The sequence below is a fragment of the Cervus canadensis genome, chromosome 5 (assembly GCF_019320065.1).
Source record: "Cervus canadensis isolate Bull #8, Minnesota chromosome 5, ASM1932006v1, whole genome shotgun sequence".
NCBI lineage: Eukaryota > Metazoa > Chordata > Mammalia > Artiodactyla > Cervidae > Cervus > Cervus canadensis.
The window spans coordinates 10,533,357-10,558,722 of NC_057390.1; the positions used below are offsets into that span (position 1 = coordinate 10,533,357).

General features: G+C 42.1%; 3 protein-coding genes across 20 annotated transcripts in view; 2 read left to right on the top strand and 1 right to left on the bottom strand.

Moving 5' to 3' along the window:
• Nucleotides 1–1,655: 1,655 nt before the first annotated feature.
• Nucleotides 1,656–7,733, top strand: TPRKB (TP53RK binding protein). 11 transcript variants are annotated; one of them, XM_043468156.1, is made up of 6 exons: nucleotides 1,826–2,068; nucleotides 2,295–2,522; nucleotides 4,269–4,431; nucleotides 5,302–5,424; nucleotides 6,720–6,896; nucleotides 7,416–7,733. In XM_043468156.1, the coding sequence occupies exons 3-6, from the start codon at nucleotides 4,291–4,293 to the stop codon at nucleotides 7,500–7,502; spliced, it is 528 nt and encodes a 175-aa protein (XP_043324091.1). In that variant the 5' UTR covers nucleotides 1,826–2,068; nucleotides 2,295–2,522; nucleotides 4,269–4,290; the 3' UTR covers nucleotides 7,503–7,733. The 11 variants fall into 11 exon arrangements, with proteins under 11 accessions (XP_043324100.1, XP_043324089.1, XP_043324098.1 ...); XM_043468158.1 differs by having other exon boundaries at nucleotides 2,295–2,440; XM_043468157.1 differs by lacking the exon at nucleotides 2,295–2,522 and adding an exon at nucleotides 3,123–3,199.
• Nucleotides 7,734–14,035: 6,302 nt separating this feature from the next.
• NAT8 (N-acetyltransferase 8 (putative)) lies at nucleotides 14,036–15,515 on the top strand. Its single transcript, XM_043467915.1, has 2 exons — nucleotides 14,036–14,173; nucleotides 14,738–15,515. Exon 2 carries the CDS (start codon nucleotides 14,811–14,813, stop codon nucleotides 15,513–15,515), a length of 705 nt encoding a protein of 234 aa, XP_043323850.1. The 5' UTR covers nucleotides 14,036–14,173; nucleotides 14,738–14,810.
• Nucleotides 15,516–15,608: 93 nt separating this feature from the next.
• The window catches only part of ALMS1 (ALMS1 centrosome and basal body associated protein), a 202,481-nt gene continuing 192,723 nt past the window's right edge, over nucleotides 15,609–25,366 (bottom strand). For all 8 annotated transcript variants that reach the window (XM_043468172.1, XM_043468173.1, XM_043468171.1 and 5 more), the window contains 3 exons: nucleotides 20,935–20,998; nucleotides 18,136–18,235; nucleotides 15,609–16,736 (listed from right to left, as the gene is read on the bottom strand). In XM_043468172.1, the coding sequence (XP_043324107.1) occupies nucleotides 16,692–16,736; nucleotides 18,136–18,235; nucleotides 20,935–20,998 (209 nt within the window). In that variant the 3' untranslated portion in view covers nucleotides 15,609–16,691. The remainder of the gene's footprint in view (nucleotides 16,737–18,135; nucleotides 18,236–20,934; nucleotides 20,999–25,366) is intronic.

Sequence of the window (25,366 nt, forward strand, 5' to 3'; positions counted from 1 at the left end):
GTACGGTAACAATTTTACTTTGCTTTTTTCCTGAGCATGTTTTTAGATTGACCCATGTTGCAAGTATGTTCATTCCTTTTATTAATGAATAGTATTTCATGACATGAATTTACCACAATTTGTTTATCCATTCTTGTATTATTGGGCACTGGATTGTTTCCAGTTTGGGGCCATCATGAGTAAAGTTGCTATGAACATTCATGTTCAAGCCTTTGGGTGGACACGTTTTCACTGCTCCTGGTTAAATACCAAGGAGTGAAACTGCTGCATATGGTAAGTATGCACGTGCAAGGGAGTGTGCTCATTGTTTCAATCCTGTCCGACTCTTTTTAACCCTATGGACTGTAGCCCGCCCGGCTCCTCTGTCCATGGGATTCTCTAGGCAAGAATACTGTAGTGGGTTGCCATACCCTTCTCCAGGGGATTCTCCTGACCCAGGGATCAAACCAGCAGTCTCTTGCATCACCTGCATTGGCAGGTGGATTCTTTAACACTAGCGCCATGCATTTAATTTTTTAAGAAACTGGCAAACTCTTTTCCAAAGTGGTTACACTATTTTTATTTTATACTCGGACTAGCAATATGTGAAGGTTCCAGTTCTGGATGTTTGACAACACTTGATATTTAAAATTTTTAAGGTCTTTCAAATTTTAGCATTCTTATGGGTATGTAGTAATAACTCATTATGTTTTCAATGATGAGCATCTTTTCATGTTTTTATTGGCCTTTCATGTATCTTTCCTAAAATGTGTTCAATTGTGTCATCTATCCTTAATCAGGTTGTGTCTCTTACTATTTTCAAATTGGAGTTGGTTGTATAATCTGGATACCAGTCTTTCCTCAGAATATATAATTTCATATATATTCCCACTGGGCTCAATCCACCACGGTTCTCTGTGCTTTCTTAAATGAGACCATATCTGTTCTCAGTCTTTCAACTCTCTGTTCCCTGGAATTGCTGCTCTTCAGATACACACAGACCTGCTTCCAGAGCTCCTCCAGTCACAAATGGCCCTTTTTGGTGAGATCTTTCTTAACCATCCTATTTTAAATACTAATACTCACGGCCTGACATTACACCCTATTCTCTAGTTTTTTCTCCATAGAACATATCTATACTATTTATTATTTATCTTTTTGTTTCAAGAAAAGTATTGACCCAGATGAGCCCCCAAGCATAAAAACATGGAAGAATAACATGTTAGAATAACATGGAAGAAAATCATCCGTTTAGCGGATGACCTCTTTCGGAGGCTGATATACCAGGGATGGCAATCAGACTTGTGAGCCTGCTGGATGAAGAGGTTGTACCTCTCTCAAGTACCCGAGGCAGATCGCCGAGCGCTCTTGGCTCCAGGAGATCCTGGCCAAGTGGACCTCGCCCAGAACAAGAAAAAAACTGAGTCCTGCTCGCCTCGAAAAAAAACTGTCGAATCTCGAGCAGCGGAGACAAATGTAGAGCTCATCGGAGCCATTACTTTTCTTCTCACTGGACGAAACAGGATGTCAAGGCCAAGCGGCTTAAGGACGCGGCGAACACCCACACTCAGCTTCCGGTCCGGCCGGAGGAGCCTCGCCGCCTCTCTCATCGGAAGGGGCAAACGGAGCTCCTGCTCCCCTTCGGGTCAGCAGACGCGACTGACGCCCGCGAAACACTCTGTGTAAGGAGGTAGCCGAGAACCTTCCTCCGACCCAGACCTGCAAAGACACTGCAGGGTCGGGCAGGGCGAGGAAGGACCGCAGCTGCGGCAATCTCCCGGAAGTTGAGCGCTTTGTTTCCGTGGGGAAGATATTACGAGACGGACGGGGACGCGACGGTGAGTACTCCTGGCGCCACAGCGCTGGCCGGGTCGGGTGGGAACTGGAGAGCAGTGATTTTCCAGATGATACCTGTGATTCCCCGCGCCCTCCTTTATCGAGCGTTTGCCAAGGTCGGGTCCGGGGATGCAGCCCGGCAGTGATCGGCTCAGCCTCCCTTCGAGGGCGGACGATGAGCCTGAGACTCGCCAAAGTTGTAACAGAGGAGCTCGTAGAATAGGAGACTAGTCCTGGGGTCCTGGGAGCGCTGGTAAATGGGCTCTTACTGGCCAGTCGAAGGGAGGGAGGATTGATTCAGAGTAACTGCCTGTCCGAGGGGGCGTGCTGGGTAGGGACTAGCGGTGGTGACAAGCTGGGAGGGCCAGTGCGGCGGTGGGGGAATGAGCGCGGTCTGCAGGGTGCGCTAGGAAGTGGAAGAGGGAGGAAGGTCTCAGATCACAGAGTTTGGGACTCCGTGACATAAAGGGACTTTATAGCAGGGCAAGACTTGGTGTACATTTTGAAAAGATCGCTTTGACTCCCGGGTGGAGGTTGGATGACAGGAGGGAAGGAATTGTGAGGCGACCTCTTCTAGGAGGTCACCGCTGTTGAGAGAAGGTGGCCAACGGCGGTGGCAGAGTAGGTATGGGAGAGAATTGGACCCTTCAAAATGATACTTAAAAATTGAAAAGAGTTTTGCTTAAGATATGGGATTTGAGCGGGAGGTAAGTATCCAGCGATGGTTCGAAGTTTCTGACTTAAGTGAGTGAATTATATAAAACAAACCAAAACCATTTTTGACGTTTGATAGGCGTCCTTTCCCCCCTACTGTAAAAACAAAACCCAGAAAAAAATTGTTTCCTCCCTGGTTATATGTACTCGTTATCTTTTGTGTGCTCGCTGTAGAAAATTCAGAACATGCAAAAATATTTTTTCTAGAAAACAAAATTATCTGTAATTCTGCTGCCCAAGATGGCCATATTTTGGTGTGCTTCCTTTATGTTTTTGTTTTCTGAGCCCATTTTTTTTTTTTTTGTAGAATTGGGTATACATTCTATGTATATATTTTTTTCCATTGGATGTTATCATGATAATAAAGATTGGGTGGCCCTGCTGTGCCAAGACATTATTCACAATTTTATTTTTCCAGATTGTAACAGAAAAATCAGATATAATTCCAGCAAGTCAAAGATAACATTTTGTTGTTGTTTTTCAGTAGTTTTCTGTGTACATTTTAAAAAACCCACATATTATGCCACATTTTGTGTTTTGTTTTCCAATCAGATGTTAAGTACTTAATGTTATTTATTACTATATTTACGCAGCCTTAACTACTCTTCAAGACTACAGGTTTTAGTGGTTGATCAGTAAAGCTGCTGTAGTTGGGCCTGTTACTAGTTAGGTAGGTTTTCAACCTTTTACTCTTAGGATGATAAGAAAAACATCTTATTACATAAATCTTCAGATTGCCAATTTATTCTTTCAGAAAAATGGTGGAAATAAAACTTCCTAGGTAAAAGGATAAAGTGAACCTATATAAAATTGCCTCACCTAAATATCTCTTTGAGACTTTAATTGAAATTGTTTTAAAGATTATATTTTTGCAGTGGTTAGTTTTTTCGTTCCAAGATAGATTATGTCTCTCAGTTATTTGTTGTTTATGCTGCTTTTATGTTTTTGTATATACCCTGTCCTTTTCTTGTTAAATTTATGTCTATAAAGGGTGTTACTATTTAAGAATTGTACCCTCTAGGCTTAAATTCCCATGTATGTAATGAATATCTTTGAGTTGTGTCATACTTTCTTCTTTAAGATTGTTTTCTGCCTTATATTTATGTCTTAGTTAGTTAGTTAAGTCGCTCAGTCGTGTCCGACACTTTGCGACCCCGTGGACTGTAGCCCACCAGGCTCTTCTGTCCATGGGATTCTCCAGGCAAGAATACTGGAGTGGGTTGCCATTTCCTTCTCCAGGGGATCTTCCCAGCTGAAGGATCGAACTCAGGTCTCCTGCATTGCAGGCAGACGCTTTAACTTAAACTCTGAGCCACCAGGGAAGTCTATATTTATGTCTAGATTCTGCCAAAATATAAATAAAATGGTGAGATTAGAAAGCTAAAAAGACTAAGTTGGAGTGAGGTTCCTTAATGCTGTAAGTAACCTGTGGTGTAAACAGCGTTTGGTATTCTGCTCCTAGTTGCCTGTTGAGAAGCTCCCCCTCACCCAGAGCCTGCCTTATCTGTACAACCAGGGGACCTGGTGTTGGCCCTTGATCCTTTCCCAGGAAGGAAGCTAGAACAGCTTAGCAGGGTTAGGAAGACAGTCTGTCATGAGGCTGCTAGATGTTTGGGGGTTGGTTTTTCAAGTTTAACAGTTCTGCATCTTATTATTAAAGTTATAATACTGTAATTGTGAACAAGGATATTTGTTAGTGACTTATAGTTGTTAACTTTTGGTCTTTTGGTCTTGTGCAGTAGCATCCTGCTTATCTATGAAATGCAGTTAACACATCAGCTGGACCTATTTCCTGAATACAGCGTGACCCTTCTGTTATTTAAAGATGTAAAAAATGCTGCGGGCTTGAGAAAAAAGGCCATGGAAGGTGCCATTGATGGCTCATTAATAAACCCTACAGTGGTAAGTACTCATGGCAATGAGTGAGCTTTATGGGGAGTTTAAGAATCTGATGATTTTTCATGGTGTTATAGGTTAGCCCAGTCTTCAAGTAAAAAGGACTTGTCTAACCTGTAGAGTGGATTCAGATTTGGCCAACCTTCAGCTGAACAGTGAATAGAAGCCAAGTGCTGAGCCCTGCCCTAGGAGACGTGAAAGGTGGTCTCCCTCTGATATGATGGCAGATGCCTAGATATCCATCTTCTTGTCTGACCTAGGAAATCTCTGTAAAGGAGGCATTGCACAGTGGTAGAATCACCAGGACTTAAATCCCAGTTATGCCATTTATTACGACTTTGAGCATGTGGTAGCCAACCTTTATACAGTGCTTATTTGGTAAGTTCTTTATATATACTGCTAACTCACTTAATTTTCACAACAATTCTATGAAGTAGTGAGATGATTATCTGCTTCTAAAAGATAAAATGCTAAGGAATTTGCCCAGGTTCCCTTGGTGGTAAGTGGCCGAACTGAAATTCCAACCCCTTCTTTGCCTTGGTTTCTGCATTTATTGCACATGAAAAATAATAAAGGTATCAAATAGGGTAGTTTTGAGTAGAATAGAAAATAAAGTTTAAATGTTGCGAATATGGCCTTTCCCATGATAATAGTCCTCAATAAGTTGTTTCAGAACTTTGTGTATCTTAGTTGCCTGCAGCTGTAAAATTCTGTGATTTTTCTAAACACCAAGGCCGTTGAGATTTTGAAAATTTTGAAAATATAGAAATTGTGATGAAGTAAAACCGCCTAACACTGGAGTCACCATGGTACAGGGCGTTATCCTTCAGAGTCCTCCGGATTCTTGTGTGTAATTCTTTTTGTTCTCTTTGGCAGATTGTTGATCCATTTCAGATAATTGTGGCCGCAAACAAAGCAGTTCACCTCTACAAACTGGGGAAGATGAAGACAAGAACTCTATCCACTGAAGTTATTTTCAATCTTTCCCCAAATAACAATGTAATTAATATGGAATATATACTTTCTTTATATCTGTTGACCTTGTCATGGTAGCCTGTGTGTGCCTCAGTGTTGGCTTGGAGCCTGTTGCTGGTAACAAACCAAAATAACAGTGAAGAGTGAGTGCTGGACAGAGAGTTGAGGTTTAGCATTGCCTCCTGCTAGACAAGTAAGCTTTGGAGTCACTCACATGAAGTTTAGCTGAATTAAGTGAGGATAGTTTTATTTGTCCTTCCTGACATACAGAGTCAGAAAAATGCTATTTAAATCTAATGATAAACAATGAGGCATGGGTGTTTGTGTGTTGCCACGCGCATCTTTCATTCCCCCTATAAACTCTTTGAGGATAGAACCATGTCTTTTCCATATACCAGAAGTCTGCCTGGTACCTAGACTAGCTCTTAACACATGCTCATACACGCAGCACATAGGAAGAGTTTGTGTTTGAGATACTGATAGTAAAGTTTTTGAGGTAAAAACATTCCACCTGGGTGTATTTTTTAAAAAACCAACTAATTTTGCTAATGAAGTTTAATTATTACTACTACTAAACACAATCAAGTGCTGAGATAGAAAGGTTAGGAAACCTGTGGCATGGTTTAAAATACAGATGTTTGAAAAATTTATAAAATGTGTAGTAATAGAATTCCCCAGTATCTTGGGGAAAATTACTGGGTAATTGTTTCTTTGAGATCACTGAAATAACTCAAGAGACTGCAGTTCATAAACATGTGTTGAGCTTGTCCCTGTTCCAGTCTAGGGTCAGAAATGTTCCCGAGAAAGGCAGATGAACAAGACAAAGTTCAAATGCCCTAAGATAATTGATATAATGGAATAATAATGCAAATCTGTGGGAACAAAGAAGCAATTTGTTCTATAAGGAGGAAAGTGCTAAAGGAGTGACATTTGAACTGGACCCTTGAAAGATGAAGGCAGTCCAGGTAGAGGACAAAGTGTGGGCACAAGCAAGAACAGTGTGAAAGGATGGGAGCCCCAAACAGTCCCCACTGGCTGGACGGCAGGAGTGCGTGGCTAGAGGGTCACTGGGCCCAGGGGGAGGGGCATTTGTGCATCCAGTCAAAGTCAAGGCTCGATTCTATGGGAATGAGGTGCAGCTTTGAGCAGGGAGTACTCTAGAGGCAGAGGTGGTAGAGATTAGGAAGGGATGTTGCAAAACTGTAGGCAGAGAGAACCACTAGGATATGAACAATAAGAATCTGACCAGGAAAGGCTGCAAATGGGGAGAGGTTTCAGGTGTTGAGACTACTGATTTTATTGTCTTTTTCACCCCTTAGATTTCAGAGGCCTTGAAAAAATTTGGTATCTCAGCAAATGATACTTCAGTTTTGATTGCTTATATTGAAGAGGGTGAAAAACAAATAAATCAAGAATACCTAATATCTCAGGTAGAAGGTCATCAGGTTCCTCTGAAAAATCTCCCTGAAATAACAAATATTACAGAAGTCAAAAAGGTTTGTAAACCCATATTTTTAGAAAGAGCATGATAGATGTGGAATAATATACTGTTTGCTTATTGATCACCAATGCTTCTATATTGTTTTAACTTTTAAGAAAGGTTAATATAATTAAAAATTACTTGAAAAATGATTAGAGATGCAAAGAAATGCAGATTTATTTAAGATATAATTAGAAACTTAGTTGATAAAGACATTCTTTTAAAAAGAATAGATAACTTTAAATATCAAGCTTACATTTGAAATGTAAAATATAGTATGAAGTTAATGTCTAGATGTGTGCTTTTAAAATTGGTACAAATGTTTTGATGTTTAGAGAGTTAGCACTATAATTTCAGTTGAAACTTTTGACATAAGTGATGAGTTGCTGTCTACTTTGCATACCTTAATCACATTGTGATTCCATCCCATTATCCCAATAATTGAGTAATAAATTAGGTCACATATATGTGTTTAATGAAAATTACTAGTGTATGAATATGTCAGCATGTCATAATCTGTCTTTTATGCTTACAGGTATATAAACTATCTAAACAAGAAGAAAGTATTGGAACATTATTGGATGGTATAATTTGTAGAATGTCAACAAAAGATGTTTTGTGAAATGACAAATATTAAAAAATTTTCAGCTTTTATAAAAAACATTCATTGTTTTTTCTAGATCATAAAATCTATTATGTTGTGTTGTAGAAAGTTTTAAAACACAGAATGGTAACAAAGAAAAAAAAAACCACTCCTGGTCCTACCTCTTCATATTTTAAAAGATAATCACGGTTACTATTGTTATTGTCTTCTGTTTCTGTCCAAATATATTTTATTTTTATATAATTGGAATAATTGCAGACATTTATTGAATGTCTACAATATACTAGGTTCTTATCTAAATGACTTTATATCCATCAACTCATACTCTTAACACTTAATTCTGGCTACTCCAGCATCACTGTTCCAAGCTTCCTGGTTCCAAGTTTTTGTATGCAGGAATTCATTTAATTATCACAGCATCATATGAAGTAGATTACTCCCCCATTAAAAGGTTGTACAAATAATAATGTGTGCAAGGTCATACAGCTAAAAATCATGTTTTATAAATGGTTTGGGATTTTTTTTTTCACATTTTATCTTAAAATATGATTGTGTCAGTCAAGATAGAGTAGGTTACAGGCCCTATGTTAATGTTTTGCTAAGTTTGCTTGTTTGTAGTCTTTTCTATGCATGGGCAAGCACTTCTTTTCTGAAATATTTGAAAGTAAATTGCAGACCTTGGGGCACTTCACCCTCCATTGTATTTAGTTGTCATATCTCTCTCAATTTTTTTTTTTTTTCCCAATTATTTTTTAATTGAAGGAGAATTGCTTTACAGAATTTTGTTGGTTTCTGTCTTATATCAACAGTCATGTCTCTTTTCTGGAACTAACTTTTTTAAAAAAAGGTGATGTTGACATTTTTTGAAGAATACCCCAGATGTCTTTCAGAATTTCAGAATGACTTTGTTCGTGATGCGAGTCAGTTTAAATATTTTGGAGAATGATAGGTAGATTTTATGTCCTTCCAATTTTACATCGTTGGGAGGCACATACCGTCATTTGGCCTCATCACTGATGATATATTTGGTCGCTTCGTTAAGGTGGTACCCCAGACTTCTCCATTATGAAGGCATCTTTTCTCCTGAAGCTTAGGGAGAAGTCAAAGCTGCCCTAACGCTCAAAGTGCCTGTGGTCAGGATTAAAACTCCAAGTGACCCCTGATTCTATGCTCCTAATGACTCCACACAGCCATCACTATAAAACATGTTCTTTGTAAAAGTGAAACTTCACATAATGTAATTGTTTTTATAATTAACATTGCTTTCAATTTTTCATTTTGCTTTTGCAAGTAAATCTCTACACATCTTTTTCTGTAGGATAGCTTCCCTGAACTGGAATTACTGGGGAAGAGGATATGAATGTTTAATACCAGGAAGGTGCCACTTCACACTTGTAACAGAAGTGCACAAGTGTGCCACTCTCAGCAGACTCACCAACAATGCCTTTAAACTCCTTAACATTTTCACCATTTTGAAATGTCAGACTACTGCTGAAGCTGAACTATGTTTATTTGTTATGAAGAGTTTTGAAAGGGTTTATACCTGTAACTATATAGATTTTTTTTAAACTGTGAGCCTTTGGGTGAAGAAGGCAAAAGAAGTAATGCCATTTCCTGGGAAAGAAGTTAACATAAGGTCCACAAGCTTTTCCTCTTAAAGAAGTTGAGCCAATTTAGGAATAATGTTCTTTGTTCTTAAATTAACCAGTTTGCTTCAGAGCCTAAATGCTCCCCCAGCAAAAGCAACCAGTGATTATAGGGCCTTTGATGCTGGAAGAGAAGGGATGCAGTTTGGCAGGCCACCCTCATTTGGCTCCTTGGTCAAGGGTTACAGGATTAACAAGGGATACTAAAGCAAAAAGCCAGCTGTCGCTAGGATAACGTGAGGGAAGGGGGCTCTGACACCCAGGCAGTCGTTGCTCCCCATCTCCCCAGTCTTGGGAACAATGAAAGCTGCCCCTACAGTGGCAGAATCTTTAATCCGCTGCCCATCTCCCCACCTCACACTCGGGAAAACTACAAGAATGCTCCTAAGCACTGTGCCTTCTTTTTAGAAGGGGCCCTGGGGCTCACAGGCTGTTTCAGGCCACCTGCTGCCATTCTCCTCTTTGCTTTCTCCTTTGGTGACCTTTTTGCTTGTCTGGAAACCTGGGACCTGTGCCAGGGCTGCGGCTGCCTCTCTGCCCCTGGTCTTGCTTTGCTGACTCACGTGCTATCGGCACTCCGTGGTACAGACTGAGTAAGGCACAGCTCTCCAGGTGATTGGTCTCGGAATGAGACGTTTGTATTTTCATAGTCCTCTGTGCCCGTTATCTGCCATTGTTCCCTCCAGCTCACTCTTCAGTCTTCTCGCCTCTTCTCTCTGCCCTGGAGGCTGACTTACCATGTACACAGCCAGAGGTCCTTCCTTCCCCTTGGCTTCTGCTTGGGTTTGGCCAGTGTGTGGAGTGGGGAGGCTAGCAGGAGAATGAGGCCAAAGGTATTTATTTTCCTGGCCCCTCGCTGCAAGGATCCCTAGGCTGGCTTTGGCCTTGGACCTCTCAGGGTGGTCCTTGCTACTCAACTTCTGGGTCAGGTTCCTGTCCCCTCACCCTCCTGCCTCACTTCAGGCCTCTTGAGCATTAACATACCTGGTTCCCCTTTACCCACCACACCTTCATAATTGGGCCCTTTGGTGATCTATATAAAATGAGCTTGGGTTATCCTAATTTGAGTGTTGGGGCCTGATAACGCCTCCCTTTTGTTAAAAGGTTAGATTAGAAGTATTTCTATAGAGCTAGAGTCACTGTTCAGTATTTCTGAACATCTTGCCAAGGAGTGACCTATCAGACCACTTTCTTTCCTCTTGAAACAATTTGCTGTTACTTCGTCTCACTCATGTCCTTTAAGTTATGAGTGCTCAGTGGGAATCCAGGGCACTGACCTGAAGCTGGCTTACTGGGAACCCTGATGAGAGATCAGGGGAGATGATGTTCTTTCCAGGACACTTTCCTCTTCTTTCTGAGACTTCCAAAACACTACACCACTTGATTGTCTAACTTCCAGTTCATTGACCCATTTCTGGGCTTAGCTGGTCTAGTATGCAAGTGTTCTTCATAAATGCAAGCATGGGGTTTCATTGACATGCTGCTCTCATGTCCCACAACTCTTGGAATAATAGTGATTTCAAAAATATAACTACCTATTATAATCAGGTTCCTACGGGTAAATAGAAAAAATAATTCATCAGGTTACTAGTAACTGTTTAACTGTTAATAAGTTAACAGTTTTTAGCAGGTAACAAATTAACAGCAATGTAAGTGCTGAATGAGAAGTGCAAAGTCTTCAAAGGAGGGAGCAGATAGAAGATCCATCTGGTTGGCAGGGGTCAGAAATCTTGATGGAGAGGGTAGCGCTGAACTGGACGTTGAGCCTTAGTCACGTACTGGATCTTGGTTAAGTATGGCCTGAACATAGGGGCGTGATGAGGCTTAGAGATGAAGCTTGCATCCCAGCAGACAGCTGGTTCTGTTGGCATACAGGACTTTATACTAATTAATAATTCAAACACTTTGTCAGATACCTGCCTTTTGGGGTCAGCATGTGGTACTAAAAAGCAAAATGTTCAGGCCTTTGAGTCAAAACTGCCAAGGCTCGGGTGCCACTCTCATGGGTAGGATATCTCAGGTTTGTGAGCCTCGGCTTCATGTGTGTAAAATGGAAGCAATGTGAGCCTTAGCTCTTCATGGTTGTGAAGGTCAAATAGTACAGCACAGGAAAAGTGCTTTTCTTACAGTGCCAGCTATCTAATATCTCAGCAAGTAACAGCTGTCTAGGTACCAGGCATAATACTGAGGCATACAGTGAAGTAAGACTCTGCTGGTGGGAAAGTAAAACTTAGGACAACGGTTTGGCAGTGCCTCAAGCTGTTAAAATAGTTACCATATGACCCAGCAATTCCACTCCTAGATATATACCAATGGAATTGAAAACAGGTGTTGAAACAACCACCTGTACAGAATATTCATAGCAACACTGTTCACAATAGCCAGAATGTGGAAACAAGTGTCCATCAGTGGATGACTGGATAAACAAATGCGGTCTGTCCTTTTTTTTTGTTTTGTTTTTTGTTTTTTTTTAAATTTTTTTATTAGTTGGAGGCTAATTACTTCACACGGTCTGTCCTTTTGATGGAACATTATTCAGCTATAAAAAGCAAGGAAGTGCTGATACCTGCTAGGACATGGGTGAACTTTGAGAACCAAAGTGAAAAACTAAACATAAAAGTTCACATATTGTGTGATTCCATTTAAATGAAACATCCAGAATAGGTAAATCCAAAGACACAGCAGGCTAGTGGTTGCCAGGGGTGCAGGAGCGGTGGAAATGGAGTGACTACCTACTGACTAAAGGGTTTCATTTTGGGGTGATGAAAATGCTTCAGAACAAGACAGGTGGTTATACAACATTGTGAATATACTAAGTGCCACTGAGTTGTACACATTTGAATGGTTAATTAAAAATAACAGAATAACACACCTGCCTTACCTTCAGGAATTCACAATCTTTTAATGGGTCTCTTTAGACTGACTCTTAAGAGTTGGCTGAAGTACATTTGCAGCAATATAGATGGACCTAGAGAATATCATGCTAAGTGAAGAAAGTCAGAGAAGGACAAATACAAATACCATGTGAGACTGCTTGTATGTGGAATCTAAAATAGGACACAAATGAACTCATCCACAGAACAGAAACAGACTCAGAGAATAAACTTGTGGTTGCTATGTGGGAGAGGAGGGAGTGGGAATTTAGCAGGTGCAATTTGTTTAGCAGATGCAAATTGTTATACACAGAATGGATAAACAACAAGGTCCTAGCGTATAGTACAGGGAACTATACTCAATATCCTGTGACAAACCATAATGGGGAATATGAAAAAGAATGTATATGTATAACTGAGTCACTTTGCTTTGCAGCAGAAATTAATACATTGTAAATAAACTATCATTCAATAAATTTTTTAAAAAAGGAGTTGGCTGAGGCAGAGACAGATTCCCAAGCCTCAGTTTCATCATTTGAAAGCAGGGGCAAGAGCCTGTAATGTGCTGAGACTTCTAGACTTGCATCTCTTACACAGAATTACCCGTAATTCCTCTATCCAGAGATAAATGCTGCCAATCTTTGGTGTAACCATTCAAGACTTTTCTCTCTGCATACTTGTGAATATTAATTATTGTTATATTTTTTCAAAAATGAATGAAAACATACTGTTTTATAACCTTTTATAGCTTGACAGTTATTTTTCATGTCAATAAATCCTCATGATCATCATTCATGACTATGAGGAAGGTTAAAAAGCCTAAATGTAAACCAAGGTCACTGGGCTGAAGAAGCCACAAGAAGTTGGTGAGAATACAGGAAAGAGAGGACAGGGCCAGACAGGACATCTGGCCCCTCAGCTTGACCATTAGGTTTCTGATTGGTGAATATTAGAGACTCATTAGGGTTACTCAGCTATACTTTGGAGCCTTCTATTATTCTCTTTTGGTTCCTTGTTCAAATTTTGCTTAACGCTAACATGTTAAAAATGGCGCCTCTGCGGTGATCTCTCTCACGAGTCTGGTCTCTGAAGCGTCCTCCGAGTTGCTCTTGCCAGAAACCTAGCTGCCATCTCTGACCCCTTCTTCATCCTCAGATTAGCATTAACTTGTCATTTCTGTTCCTGAAAGACACTAAGAGGGCCAGTTTACATCCATGGCCCCATTCTGGTCCAAGTTACCGCTTTCTCTTGTAGGATGCCCGCTAGCCTAGATGGCTCCTTTGCGAACATAGAACAAGTCGCCCCCTTCAACACTGACACAACCTGTGGACACGCAGTTCAGTGGGCAGTGACACCTTTGAGCCAAATAAGAAAAAGATGCCTTTTTTGGTCAGACTCAGCTCTGTGCCAGGGCTCGTGGATTTTAGTTCCCACAAGCCTTCCTTGACAAGGTGATCTTGTAAAGTGAGCATCTGCGTATCTATCTGTATCCAGAGGCCCTTCTGCTTGGACCACTGCACTAGCCTCTGGGGGGCAGGGGGATATAGACTTCCATTCCAGGCCCTTTCAGTCCATTTTCCACAGGTCACCAGAATCACACACACATACCACACAACCCACCGCTACCTCTGGTTATTACGTCCCAGCTAAAAGAACAGCAGTGGGCTCCTGATGTTCTTAGAACAGAGCCCAAACTTCGTAACCTGGATGATATGCCCTGATGGGCAGGGCCCTACTGCCCTCACCCAGCCGTGGAGGACCGTGTATACTGAGCCAGCAGAACTGGACTCTGGCCTGTGATGACAGAGCACAGGGTGAGGGGCGAATACTCCACGCCAAGGTGCCAAGTGAACTGCCATGGTTGGGGGTGTAGGCCGGCCACAAGGGCAAGGGCCCCTGAGCTGTTCCAAACCCTGCGTGACCCCTCCAAGCTAATGCCCTGGAATTCAGAGAACAAAGAATGGGCTTCCTGCTCGATCAGAGCCCAGCCCCTTGAGCTTGGGCTTTATGATTAACAAATATTCAGAAGTCAGCCAATGAGGTGCCATCCAGGACCTGGGCCCCAGAAATAGAACAGGCCCCGCACAGTCTCTCCTGGATGCCAGTCGGACGCTGAGGACAGAGGCCAGGCAGAGGCAGCCCTGGACGCTCCAGGCTCTTGTGATAGCAGGTGAGAGGACATGGGTGGAAGGACAGTGCTCTCAGGTGTGGCCTGGAGCTCCGGACTCGCCCGGGCTTCAAGGCTGGATCACTTTTGGTGTTGCGCTCTCAGCAGCCTGAAAATCTGCAATCAAGGGGGAAGGAACATTTGCTGTTTCCAAGTCTTTGAACTTGGAAAAATAGGCTTCCCCTAGTGTATGGGCCCTGAAGAGAGGGACCAAAAGGAGGCGGACACATGCGTGGCTGCTGCATGGAGCGCCAGTGTATGGAGAAACTGAGAAGAGGGCTAGGGAATGGGGAAAGACAGGGAGGGTACTTTATAATCAGAGCTTTGTTTATGCTATTTCATTAAATCCTCTGAGCAAATTCAGAAGGCAGATCCTTAGAGATTATATAACATGCCCAAGGTCATGCATGAAGCCATGATCAAATGCAGGTCTTTTGGACTCTACGCCTTCTCCCAGCGGCTGTGGCCTACTTCCTCTTGGGTAGAAGCAGAGAGACACATCTTTGAGCAGGGTCTTCCTGGTTCTGGTAGGTGGGCCACTCACATGGCTTCCTCTTTCTTCCCCAGGGCTGCTGGGCAAGCATAAGGAGACACCTAGCTCTCTCTTGAACTTCGAGATCCAGACAACCAGAAGTCTTCTATGGCTCCCTATCACATCCGCAAATACCAGGAAAATGACCGCAAACGGGTCATAGATTTGTTCTCTATGGCGAAGGCCGAGCACATTCCTGCCACCTTCCGCCACATCCTGAAGCTGCCCCAAACCCTTGTGCTCTTGCTTGGGGGACCCCTTGCCGTAATCCTAGTCTCTGGCTCCTGGCTTCTGGCCTTTGTGGCCAGCCTCGCCCTCCTTGCTGCCCTGAGGTTCCTTGCCAAATACCCCTGGAAGCAGTTTGTAGTCATGTCTTTGCACACAGACATGTCTGACATCACTAAATCTTACCTCGGTGAGCGTGGCTCGGGCTTCTGGGTGGCGGAGTCCAAGGGGCAGGTGGTGGGCATGGTGGGAGCACTACCTGTTAGGCAGCCCACCCTGAGGAAGGAGCAGCTGGAGCTGCTTCACCTGTGTGTGGCCCCTGAGCACCGAGGTCACGGGATAGCAAAAGCCCTGGTCAGGACTGTCCTCACGTTTGCCCGAGACCAGGGCTATGGGGAAGTGGTCCTGACCACCAGCATGCTGCAGCACTCTGCCCTGGCCCTTTACCAGCGCCTTGGCTTCCAGAAGACGAGCCAGTTTTTCTCACTCAAAAGATGGAGGCTAATTTCTTTCTCTCAAATTCAATTTACCTACTGCCTCCCCTCTGCTCAGGACTCTCAGGCACTGGAGCAGGGAGGGGGCCTGTGATCTGCTTTCTAGCAGATTAGTCAGGAGGAATCGGCTCTGCTGCAGAAATAGGCAGCCCCTGACGTCTCAGTGTGACGGCTGGGTAAAAGCTTATGGCTTTGCATAGTGGCGCTGGGGGTGGGGTGGCTCTGCTCCATTCAGTCTCTTGGGATTGCTACTGTTTCATTTATCTAATGCCAACAGGTTGTTGCGTGAAAAACTACCACAAAACAATAGTAAACCTTTTTCTTTGGCTCATGAATCTGTGGGTCAGCAGCTTAGGCTGGGTCGCCCCTTTGGTGTCCAGGTGTCATGCCAGGGACCCTCCCCACTTTCAGTGAATGGAAATGCAAAATCATATGAAGAGGGCGTGGAGAAGGCGTGTGAGAAGAATCCACGTGAGAAGGACTGGGGCCAATGATGCCATCAATCTGTTACGGTTCCCAAGGTCTCTGCTGAAGGGGAGAAGGCAGCCAGGGACAGGACCAGACCCAGAAGTGGCACTACCTGCATCTCTCTGGCCAGGACCAGGTCATGATTTAAATCCAGCTACTGTTGTTTCCTGAGTTGTGTCTACTAAAGGCTAGCGGCCCTGAGGGAAGCTGGAGTGAGGCTAGGACGTGGCTCTGGACCCAAGGTGCCTGTGTCTGCCGCGAGTCCCTGGACCCACTCAATGGCTACCTAAGCAGACACTGTCTCCACAGAATCAACAAAAGGGCTCTCACTACATCACATGGCATTTCTAAAGAGAGAACACATTTTCTCTAACAGCCCATTTCCCTTGACTGGCACTTTTAGGTTGAAGGCTCCCACACACCCCTGGGAAACACTGCCTAGCTCCCGGCACTTCTCCAGATGGAAAATAAAAAACCTGCTGCTGCTTGCTTTACTATGAGTCAATCAGAAGTTATTTATTTTCTATAAAAACACATACAAAAAGGGACTTACTCTTGGCTAGAATTAAGGTAGTATCACTGTAACAAATATCCTTGTGGGTAAGGCCACTGTGGAGAAATACTGCTCCTAAACCATTAATAATCTTAGTCATCATTCTACCCAAGACTCTTTAGAAGGTAACTACTTCTACATTACACATGGACAACAAGTTTTATTCAACCAGACTCATAAAACTAAGGATTGTGTTCCTCCAAGCTGATAAAATATAATTCCAAGGCGCTGAGGAAAATACTCTTTATTTCAGTCCCAAGGAACTTTTCTCCCCAAGAGTTGATTGGTCACTTTCTGTGGAAGAAAAGAAAGGGAGGAAAGAAGTTAGACATTCTTGCCATCAGAGGCAGACAGCCGCTCCTCACCCGAGATGTGCTGCTGAAGAGACCGGTGTGGTTCTCCCAAATCTTATCTTTCCCAGCTTCAGAAAATACAGTAATTATAGTAGAAAAAGTACTTCCTCAAGTGTTTAGGAAAGATGATCTACAGTCTGTTGTAGTCTACACAGAAACATTATATTAATATAATCCTAACAGACTAATCCGTCTGTCAGTTCACAAACACACAAGCACAAAGAGAAGCCTGGCCTTGTGATGCTGACGCACCACACACCCCACTTGAGGGAGCCCAGCCCGAGCCGCGGGGCCTGCTCCAGGAGCAATTCTCCAATCCCACATGGGTCTCGTATGAACTCGTCTCTTGGTTCCTGACTTTCAGAGTCCTCTGAGGGTCAAACAAGGGGGTTGGGAAAGAAATGAGAACAGTGAAGGACCTAGACCTTCAGGTCCATCTGCTTTCTCAAGGAATTAATTGGCAGCAAGTCCCCTGGCCTGTGAGGTTCTGGGACTTGTAGCACCATTGATTCTACTGGGGCCATGGGTAGGAAACGGTGGTGGCTTCAAGGTCCCGAGTCCCCAAACTACCAACTTGTATGCTACACTTGGACATTTTCCAATTTATTTGAAAAGTTCTAATGGTATATGATTTACCTGTAAGGGACATAAAACTACCATTTGGGACTCAAATGAAAGACCAACAATTCTGAAGGATGTGGGGATTTCCAGCATGGCATCTAAACTGACACCTAACTATGAAATTTGGTTTCACTCCAAAGGTGTCTGGAAGATGACTTATTTATCTATTGAATAATTTTAAAATATTAAAGAAAACATTTTTTTTTTGGCCACACCATGCAGCATGTCTGATCTTAGTTCCCAACCAGGGACTGAACCTGTGCCCCTACAGTGGAAGCACAGAGTCTCAAACACACTGGACCTCTAGTGAAGTCCCTGAAAGAAACTGAAGTTGCTCAGTCGTGTCTGACTCTTTGCGACCCCATGGACTATAGCCTACCAGTCTCCTCCATCCATGGGATTTTCCAGGCAAGAGTACTGGAGTGGGTTGCCATTTCCTTCTCCAGAGGATCTTCCCAACTCAGGGATCGAACCTGGGTCTCCCGCATTGTAGGCAGACGCTTTACCATCTGAGCCACCAGGGAAGTCCATTTGATTTGCCTTTTTATAGATTTTCAGATTTGAAATCTAGTTACAGGTGCTTTTGTCTTCTAAATTTCAGCGGTGGTACAATGTATTTATTAGCTTAAGTTCACTCTCCAAACACAGTTAATTCAAACAGGTCTTGATTTCTCTTTCCCCTGGTAAACCTCATCAATCCTGCTTCAGGACCGACTGACCTTTTTATACAGCTGGGCTCGCAGACGGTATGACTTATATTCTGATCTCCTCTTTTCTTCTTCTCTCTTTTTCTGTACTTCGGGAAGCTGTTCATAAATCCTTAGAAATGGTGATGGTGGAAAGACAGAAAGCAGTGAGGTTACTGACCACAGGGGCACACGATCACTTCTCCCCACGTCTCCTAAGCTCTACTGCTCTCTAGGCACTCATTCCCTCACACAGACTGTGGGCCTGTTGTGGGCCCAACTTCCTGTTAGACACTTGGACATAAAGAACCCTGGCCTAGAGTGTTCAAGACCTGGAAAGAGATACAGATAAACAAAAACATAATAAAACCCTGCTGATAGTGGTCACTTCTGGGAAAGTAGTGGAATAAAGGGTGCGGATGAACTTCTTGGCACTCTATATGTAAAGATGTATGGTTTCAATATAAGATAATGACTATGTATTACTACCATATTTCTAAAGACGAAAAATAATAGAAAAAAAGTACAAGGGGTCATATCTACAAAATGCTACACAGAGTTACAGGAAATGAAAAAAAATTATTCTGACAGAAGGAGGTCAACGAAGACCAAAAAGATTAAGTTTGAGGTGGGTCCTGAAGAAGTTAGGAGTAGAAAGGAGACGGGAGGAGAAGGGAATATCAGTAAGAATGGAGTCAAGGTTTCATGGAGAGAGTGTAGGGGAAACAGATGGGGTGAAGGTCTATAGTCATGTGAAAACCTTGGGCTCTGTCCATCATGCATTGGATGCCACTGATTTGAGGAACATGATCAAAGATGCATTTGATATACACACTTTAATTGGAAATTATCTAAATTTCCAACAAGAAAACAAATAAATTAGGGACTATAATAAAATTATTACAAAGCACAAAATGTTTCAAATAGGTTTTATGATATGGGAAAACATTCACAATACTCAAAATATAGTGTTAAGCAAAATAAAACAGGCTACAAACTTCTATATATAGTATGATCAACCATTTGGGGAAAAAGAAGTATTGCGTTGGCCAAAAAGTTCCTTCAGTTTTAAAGTGAGAATAAAAGACATGTTTTTCATTTTCACTAAGAACTTCATTGAACAGTGTATTCACTGTTTTGTTCCACTACCCTCTGCCATTTTCCAGGCAACTTCATAATTCCATCCTCCCAAACTTTTTATCTTTTTGAGCAAAGAACTGTTTCAGGTGCCTTTCACAGTCTTCCAGGGAATTGAAAAATTTTCCATTAATATTATAAAGACCAGAATAAATGTAAATCTGAAGGTGCAATGTCTGGTGAATACTGCAGATGAATCAGAATTTCCTAGCCAAACTGTAACAGTTTTTTCTTGGTCAACAAACATGCAGTCTTGCGTTATCTTGATGAAAGATGATGTGTTTTGTGTTGACTGATTCAACAGAATTAGTCTGGCTCACTTTTCGTCGAGTGTTGCTTTCAGTTGGTTTAATTGGGAGCAGCACTTGTTGGAATTAACTGTTTGGTTTTCCAGAAGCAGCTCACAATAGAGGACTCCCTTCCAATCCCACCATATATACAACATCACCTTCTCTGGATGAAGATCACACTTTGGTGTGGCTGGTGGTTCATTCTGCTTGCCCCACGATCACTTCCTTTCCATATTATTGTACAGTATCCACTTTTGATCACCCATCACAATTTGTTTTAAAAAACAGAATGTTTTTGTTATGTTAAATAGAGAATCACATGCAGAAATATGGTCAAGAAGGTTTTTTTCACTTAACTTATGTGGAACCTAAATATCAAAGTGATTAACATAACCAAGTTGGTGCAAATGGTTTTTAAAGACTCAACATTTGATTTGGATATACTGAGTACATTGGCTGTCTCTCATGAGGCATAACATTGATGGTTCTCAATATCTCAATTTGATCGCTATCAACTTCAACTGATCAACCCGACCACCTGTGGAGCTTTCAGCAAGAAATCTCCAGCATGAAATGAAACTTTGTAAACCACTTTTGATACATTCGATTAGTCGTAGTAACTTCTCCATATATTGCACAAATCTATTTTTGCATTTCAGTTGTGTTTTTATTGCTCTTGAAATAGTAAAGTATAATATACTGAAAATTTGCTCTTTTTCTTCTATCTTCAATATTAAAATGGATACATAAAAATTCACCAATTTTGATAAGTTTTAAAATGCATTCTGATATGACAGACAGCTGTCACAATACAACCTAACAAAATTGTTTTGAAAGAAGTTAAAGACAAGTAAGTGCTACTAGAGCCATCTTCTGGAAAATACTGAATTTTTGCCAACCCACTATATGCATCTATGTAAGCACAAATACTTTTTTTAAAAGACTACAAATGGTGTACACATGATTCTTAAACTTTATTTCAAGTTTCAAACTTTACTTAGATACAAGCCTAATGTATTGTATCTTTGATATTATTTCCTTATCTCTTATTATATTGGATACAATTCCTAGAAAAAGGATTGCCTATATATAGAACCCCAAATAAGTATTTACTTTTATTTCAAAATATTTTTATTTATATTTAAGTTTCTAACAAAAACAAGCCTGACCAAAGCATAAAAATTCCTGGCAATTCTTTGTATTTTTTATATATGAGGCATCCATACCATGATCTGCTAATTTTCATTTCCTTTTTAGAACCATAAGTGAGAAACTATTTTTATAGCTAATTTTCTCTTAATGTTTTAACTAGAGCATAATGCCTTTATTCTGGGCCAAGCTATAGCCCCTGACCATTTGGTGGCCTGATTTATACTTTTATAGTTACTTATTCTTTTGGCCTTACCGTTTAGACCTCTGAATCATTTCCTTCTTTCCAATAGGCCTTTTCTTTTGGGCTGCCAGGAAGCCTAAGCAAGAGAAGAGATTTTTTAGTGGACTGTGCCATTTTTTCTTTGAAGTGAAGTATAGTTGATTTACAATATTATGTAAGTTTTAGGTGTACAACATAGTTATTCACAATTTTTAAAAGCTATACCCCATTTATAGTTATAAAATATTGGCTCTATCCTCTGTGCTGTACAATACATTCTTGTAGCTTACTTATGTCTGAATCTCTAATCCCTATCTTGACCCTCTCCTCTTCCCTTTCCCAACTAGTATAACCACTAGTGTGTTCTCAATATCTGTGAGACTGTTTCTTTTTTCTTATATTCTTTCAGTTCAGTTCAGTTGCTCAGTAGTGTCCGACACTGCAACCCCATGAATCGCAGCACACCAGGCCTCCCTGTCCATCACCAACTCCCGGAGTTTATTCAAACTCATGTCCATCGAGTCAGTGATACCATCCAATCATCTCATCCTCTGTCGTCCCCTTCTCCTCCTGCCCCCAATCCCTCCCAGCATCAGGGTCTTTTCCAATGAGTCAACTCTTTGCATGAGGTGGCCAAAGGACTGGAGTTTCAGCTTCAGCATCAGTCCTTCCAATGAACACCCAGGACTGATCCCCTTTAGGATGGACAGGTTGGATCTCCTTGCAGTCCAAGGGACTCTCAAGAGTCTTCTCCAACACCACAGTTCAAAAGCATCAATTTTTCGGCGCTCAGCTTTCTTCACAGTCCAACTCTCACATCCATACATGACTACTGGAAAAACCATAGCCTTGACTAGATGGACCTTTGTTTGTTGTATTTTTTAGATTCCACATAAGTGATATAATAACAGTGTTTATCTTTGTCTGACTTATTTCACTAAGCATAATAACCTCCAGATTAATACATGCTGTTCCAAATGGCAAAATTTGATTCTTTTTTATGGTTGAGTATCAAGTGGTGTCACCATATCAGCCCCTAAAAACTGTGGACCTGTGACTTATGTTTCCATACCAGACCCTGAGAGCTGGACATTTGCCCTGATTTATCTCTGTGTTCATTTCAAAAGTACCTGGCATTTGGCAGAGATGTCTCACAGCTGGACTTTGAGATACATGCTTTGAGAGATATATAGAGGTCAACTGCCCCAAACCGGTTCTGCCTTGACCACAAGAACAAGCCTGTGTAGATGCAACCTGGAAGTGTCCAAAACTGACTTTTGCTTCATTAACAAGCTAAGGTCTCTGTCCAAAGGGGGCACTAACTCTGTACAAACTCTGCTAGGCACAAAGTTCCAAAGAATAGCAAGGAAAGATAAGAAAGCCTTCCTCAGCAATCAATGCAAAGAAACAGAGGAAAACAATAGAATGGGAAAGACTAGAGATCTCTTCAAGAAAAGTAGAGATACCAAGGGAACATTTCTTGCAAAGATGGGCTCAATAAAGGACAGAAATGGTATGGAACTGACAGAAGCAGAAGATATTAAGAAGAGGTGGCAAGAATACACAGAAGAACTGTACAGAAAAGATCTTCACGATCCAGTTAATCACGATGGTGTGATCACTCACCTAGAGCCAGACACCCTGGAATGTGATGTCAAGTGGGCCTTAGGAAGCATCCCTACGAACAAAGCTAGTGGAGGTGATGGAATTCCAGTTGAGCTATTTCAAATCCTAAAAGATGATGCTGTGAAAGTGCTGCACTCAATATGCCAGCAAATTTGGAAAACTCAGCAGTGGCCACAGGACTGGAAAAAGTCAGTTTTCATTCCAATCCCAAAGAAAGGCAATGCCAAAGAATGTTCAAACTACCACACAATTGACTCATCTCACACACTAGCAAAGTAATGCTCAAAATTCTCCAAGCCAGGCTTCAGCAATACGTGAACCGTGAACTTCCAGATGTTCAAGCTGGTTCTAGAAAAGGCAGAGGAACCAGAGATCGATTGCTAACATCCACTGGATCATCGAAAAAGGAAGAGAGTTCCAGAAAAACATCTACTTCTGCTTTATTGACTATGCCAAAGCCTTTGACTGTGTGGATCACAATAAACTGTGGAAAATTCTGAAAGAGATGGGAATACCAGACCACCTGACCTGCCTCTTAAGAAATCTGTATGCAGGTCAGGAAGCAATAGTTAGAACTGGACATGGAACAACAGACTGGTTCCAAACAGGAAAAAGAGTACATCAAGGCTGTATATTGTCACCCTGCTTATTTAACTTATATGCAGAGTACATCATGAGAAATGCTGGGCTGGAAGAAGCACAAGGTGGAATCAAGATTGCCGGGAGAAATATCAATAACCTCAGATATGCAGATGACACCACCCTTATGGCAGAAAGTGAAGAAGAACTAAAGAGCCTCTTGATGAAATTGAAAGAAGAGAGTGAAAAAGTGGCTAAAAGTTCAACATTCAGAAAACTAAGATCATGGCATCCAGTCCCATCACTTCATGGGATAGATGGGGAAACAGTGGAAACAATGGCTGACTTTTATTTTTTTCGGGCTCCAAAATCACTGCAGATGGTGACTGCAGCCATGAAGTTAAAAGATGCTTACTCCTTGGAAGGAAAGTTATGATCAACCTAGACAGCATGTTAAAAAGCAGAGACATTACTTTGCCAACAAAGGTCTGTCTAGTCAAGGCTATGGTTTTTCCAGTGGTCATGTATGGTTGTGAGAGTTGGACTATAAAGAAAGCTGAGCGCCACAGAATTGATGCTTTTGAACTGTGGTGTTGGAGAAGAGTCTTGCGAGTCCCTTGGACTGCAAGGAGATTCAACCAGTCCACCCTAAAGCAGATCAGTCCTGGGTGTTCATTGGTAGGATTGATGTTGAAGCTGAAACTCCAGTACTTTGGCCACCTGATGCGAAGAGCTGCCTCGTTTGAAAAGACCCTGATGGTGGGAAAGATTGAAGGCAGGAGGAGAAGGGGATGACAGAGGATGAGATGGTTGGATGGCATCACCGACTAAATGGACATGAGTTTGGGAAGGCTCCGGGAGTTGGTGAGGGACAGGAAGGTCTGGCATGCTGCGGTTCATGGGGTCACAAAGAGTCAGACACGACGGAGCGACTGAACTGAACTGAACTGAGGCACAATCTTTACCATGTGCAAAGGACCATGGATGATTGTGCATGCCCTGGCTGCCCCTGAAAATCTCCGCCCCTTTCCTCAAGCCCTAATCAACCTATCTGCCCTCTAACCCTTCAGTTCCCTTACTCTGCTCCTCTTTGGAACATGAGCTCTACTGGGACTTCCCGGGCAGCCCAGTGGTTAAGACTTCACCTTCCAGGGCACGGGGTGAGGGTGCAATCTCTGGTCGGGGAGCTAAGATCCCACATGCCTCTCAGCCAAAAAACCAAAACGTAAAACAGAAGCAATATTGTAATGAATTCAATAAAGATTTTAAAAATGGTTCACATCGAAAAAATCTTTAAAGGAAAAAAACAAAAAAACCATGAGCTCTCCTTTCTCCATTCTGTGATCAGTGTATAAAGCTAATGTTCTGCTATGCTGAACCTGGTCTCATTCAATTGACAACTGTGACTCTGGGCAAAGGATCCATTGAGGCGATCCTGACCCTGAGGGGACTGGTAACAGAGGATTGTGTCTTAAGAAGGAAGGGTGTGTTGCTCAAGAACTGTGAGCGGGAGCAGCCAGGACTTTGTGCCCCTACCCCGAGCTGGCAGTGCAGGCTGGTGAGCAACGGCCAAAGCCAGGGTTAGACGGTGATGACCATGACAACAGCCTAAGGCTCCTGAAGACAGGACACTGTGGCACAGACTAAACAGTGTGAACTGAAACACTGACCTGTTTACAGGTAAGGTAGTGATTAAAGCATTAGGGAGCACTTTACAGTTTTCACAGCTTTCACATATTATTTTATTGAGATATTACACCTAGCATAATTGTTATGAGCACAGAGTCTAGCACCAGCCCACTGGGGTTCAAATCCATTTGGGCAAGGTACTTAATCTCTCTTTGCCTCAGTTTTCTCATTTGTGAAACAGGGATATTAATAGTATCTACCCCAGAGAAGTGTTACAAGCATTAAACAAGAATAATGTCTGAGCAAAACCTAAGAGCTATATAAGTATTATTACTATTACCCTTTGAGGGAAGCAAGCCCCATCAAAACATTATACTTTTGGAACTAACTTGCTTATGGTGACAGAGCTGGTTTTTAAAAACACCATTCTCAGGAATTCCCTGGTGGTACAGTGGTTAGGACCCCACATTTTCACTGCCGAGGACCTGGGTTCAATCCCTGGTCAGGGAACTAAGATTCTGCAAGCCAAGTGCCCATTCTCATCACACTCTCTCATTTTTAAGATGTAGTGACAGGGCAAGATTAACTGTGCTTTTCTGGATCATGGAAGTGCTGAGAGCTTAATTAGGCA

Bases quoted from the DNA above. Each gene is read 5' to 3' on its own strand.
- TPRKB (XM_043468165.1), top strand. From the start codon at position 4,291: ATGCAGTTAACACATCAGCTGGACCTATTTCCTGAATACAGCGTGACC. The intron at 4,432-5,301 runs GTAAGTACTCAT...TCTCTTTGGCAG, and splicing joins CATTAATAAACCCTACAGTG to ATTGTTGATCCATTTCAGAT. The intron at 5,425-6,719 runs GTAATTAATATG...TTCACCCCTTAG, and splicing joins ATCTTTCCCCAAATAACAAT to ATTTCAGAGGCCTTGAAAAA.
- NAT8 (XM_043467915.1), top strand. From the start codon at position 14,811: ATGGCTCCCTATCACATCCGCAAATACCAGGAAAATGACCGCAAACGG.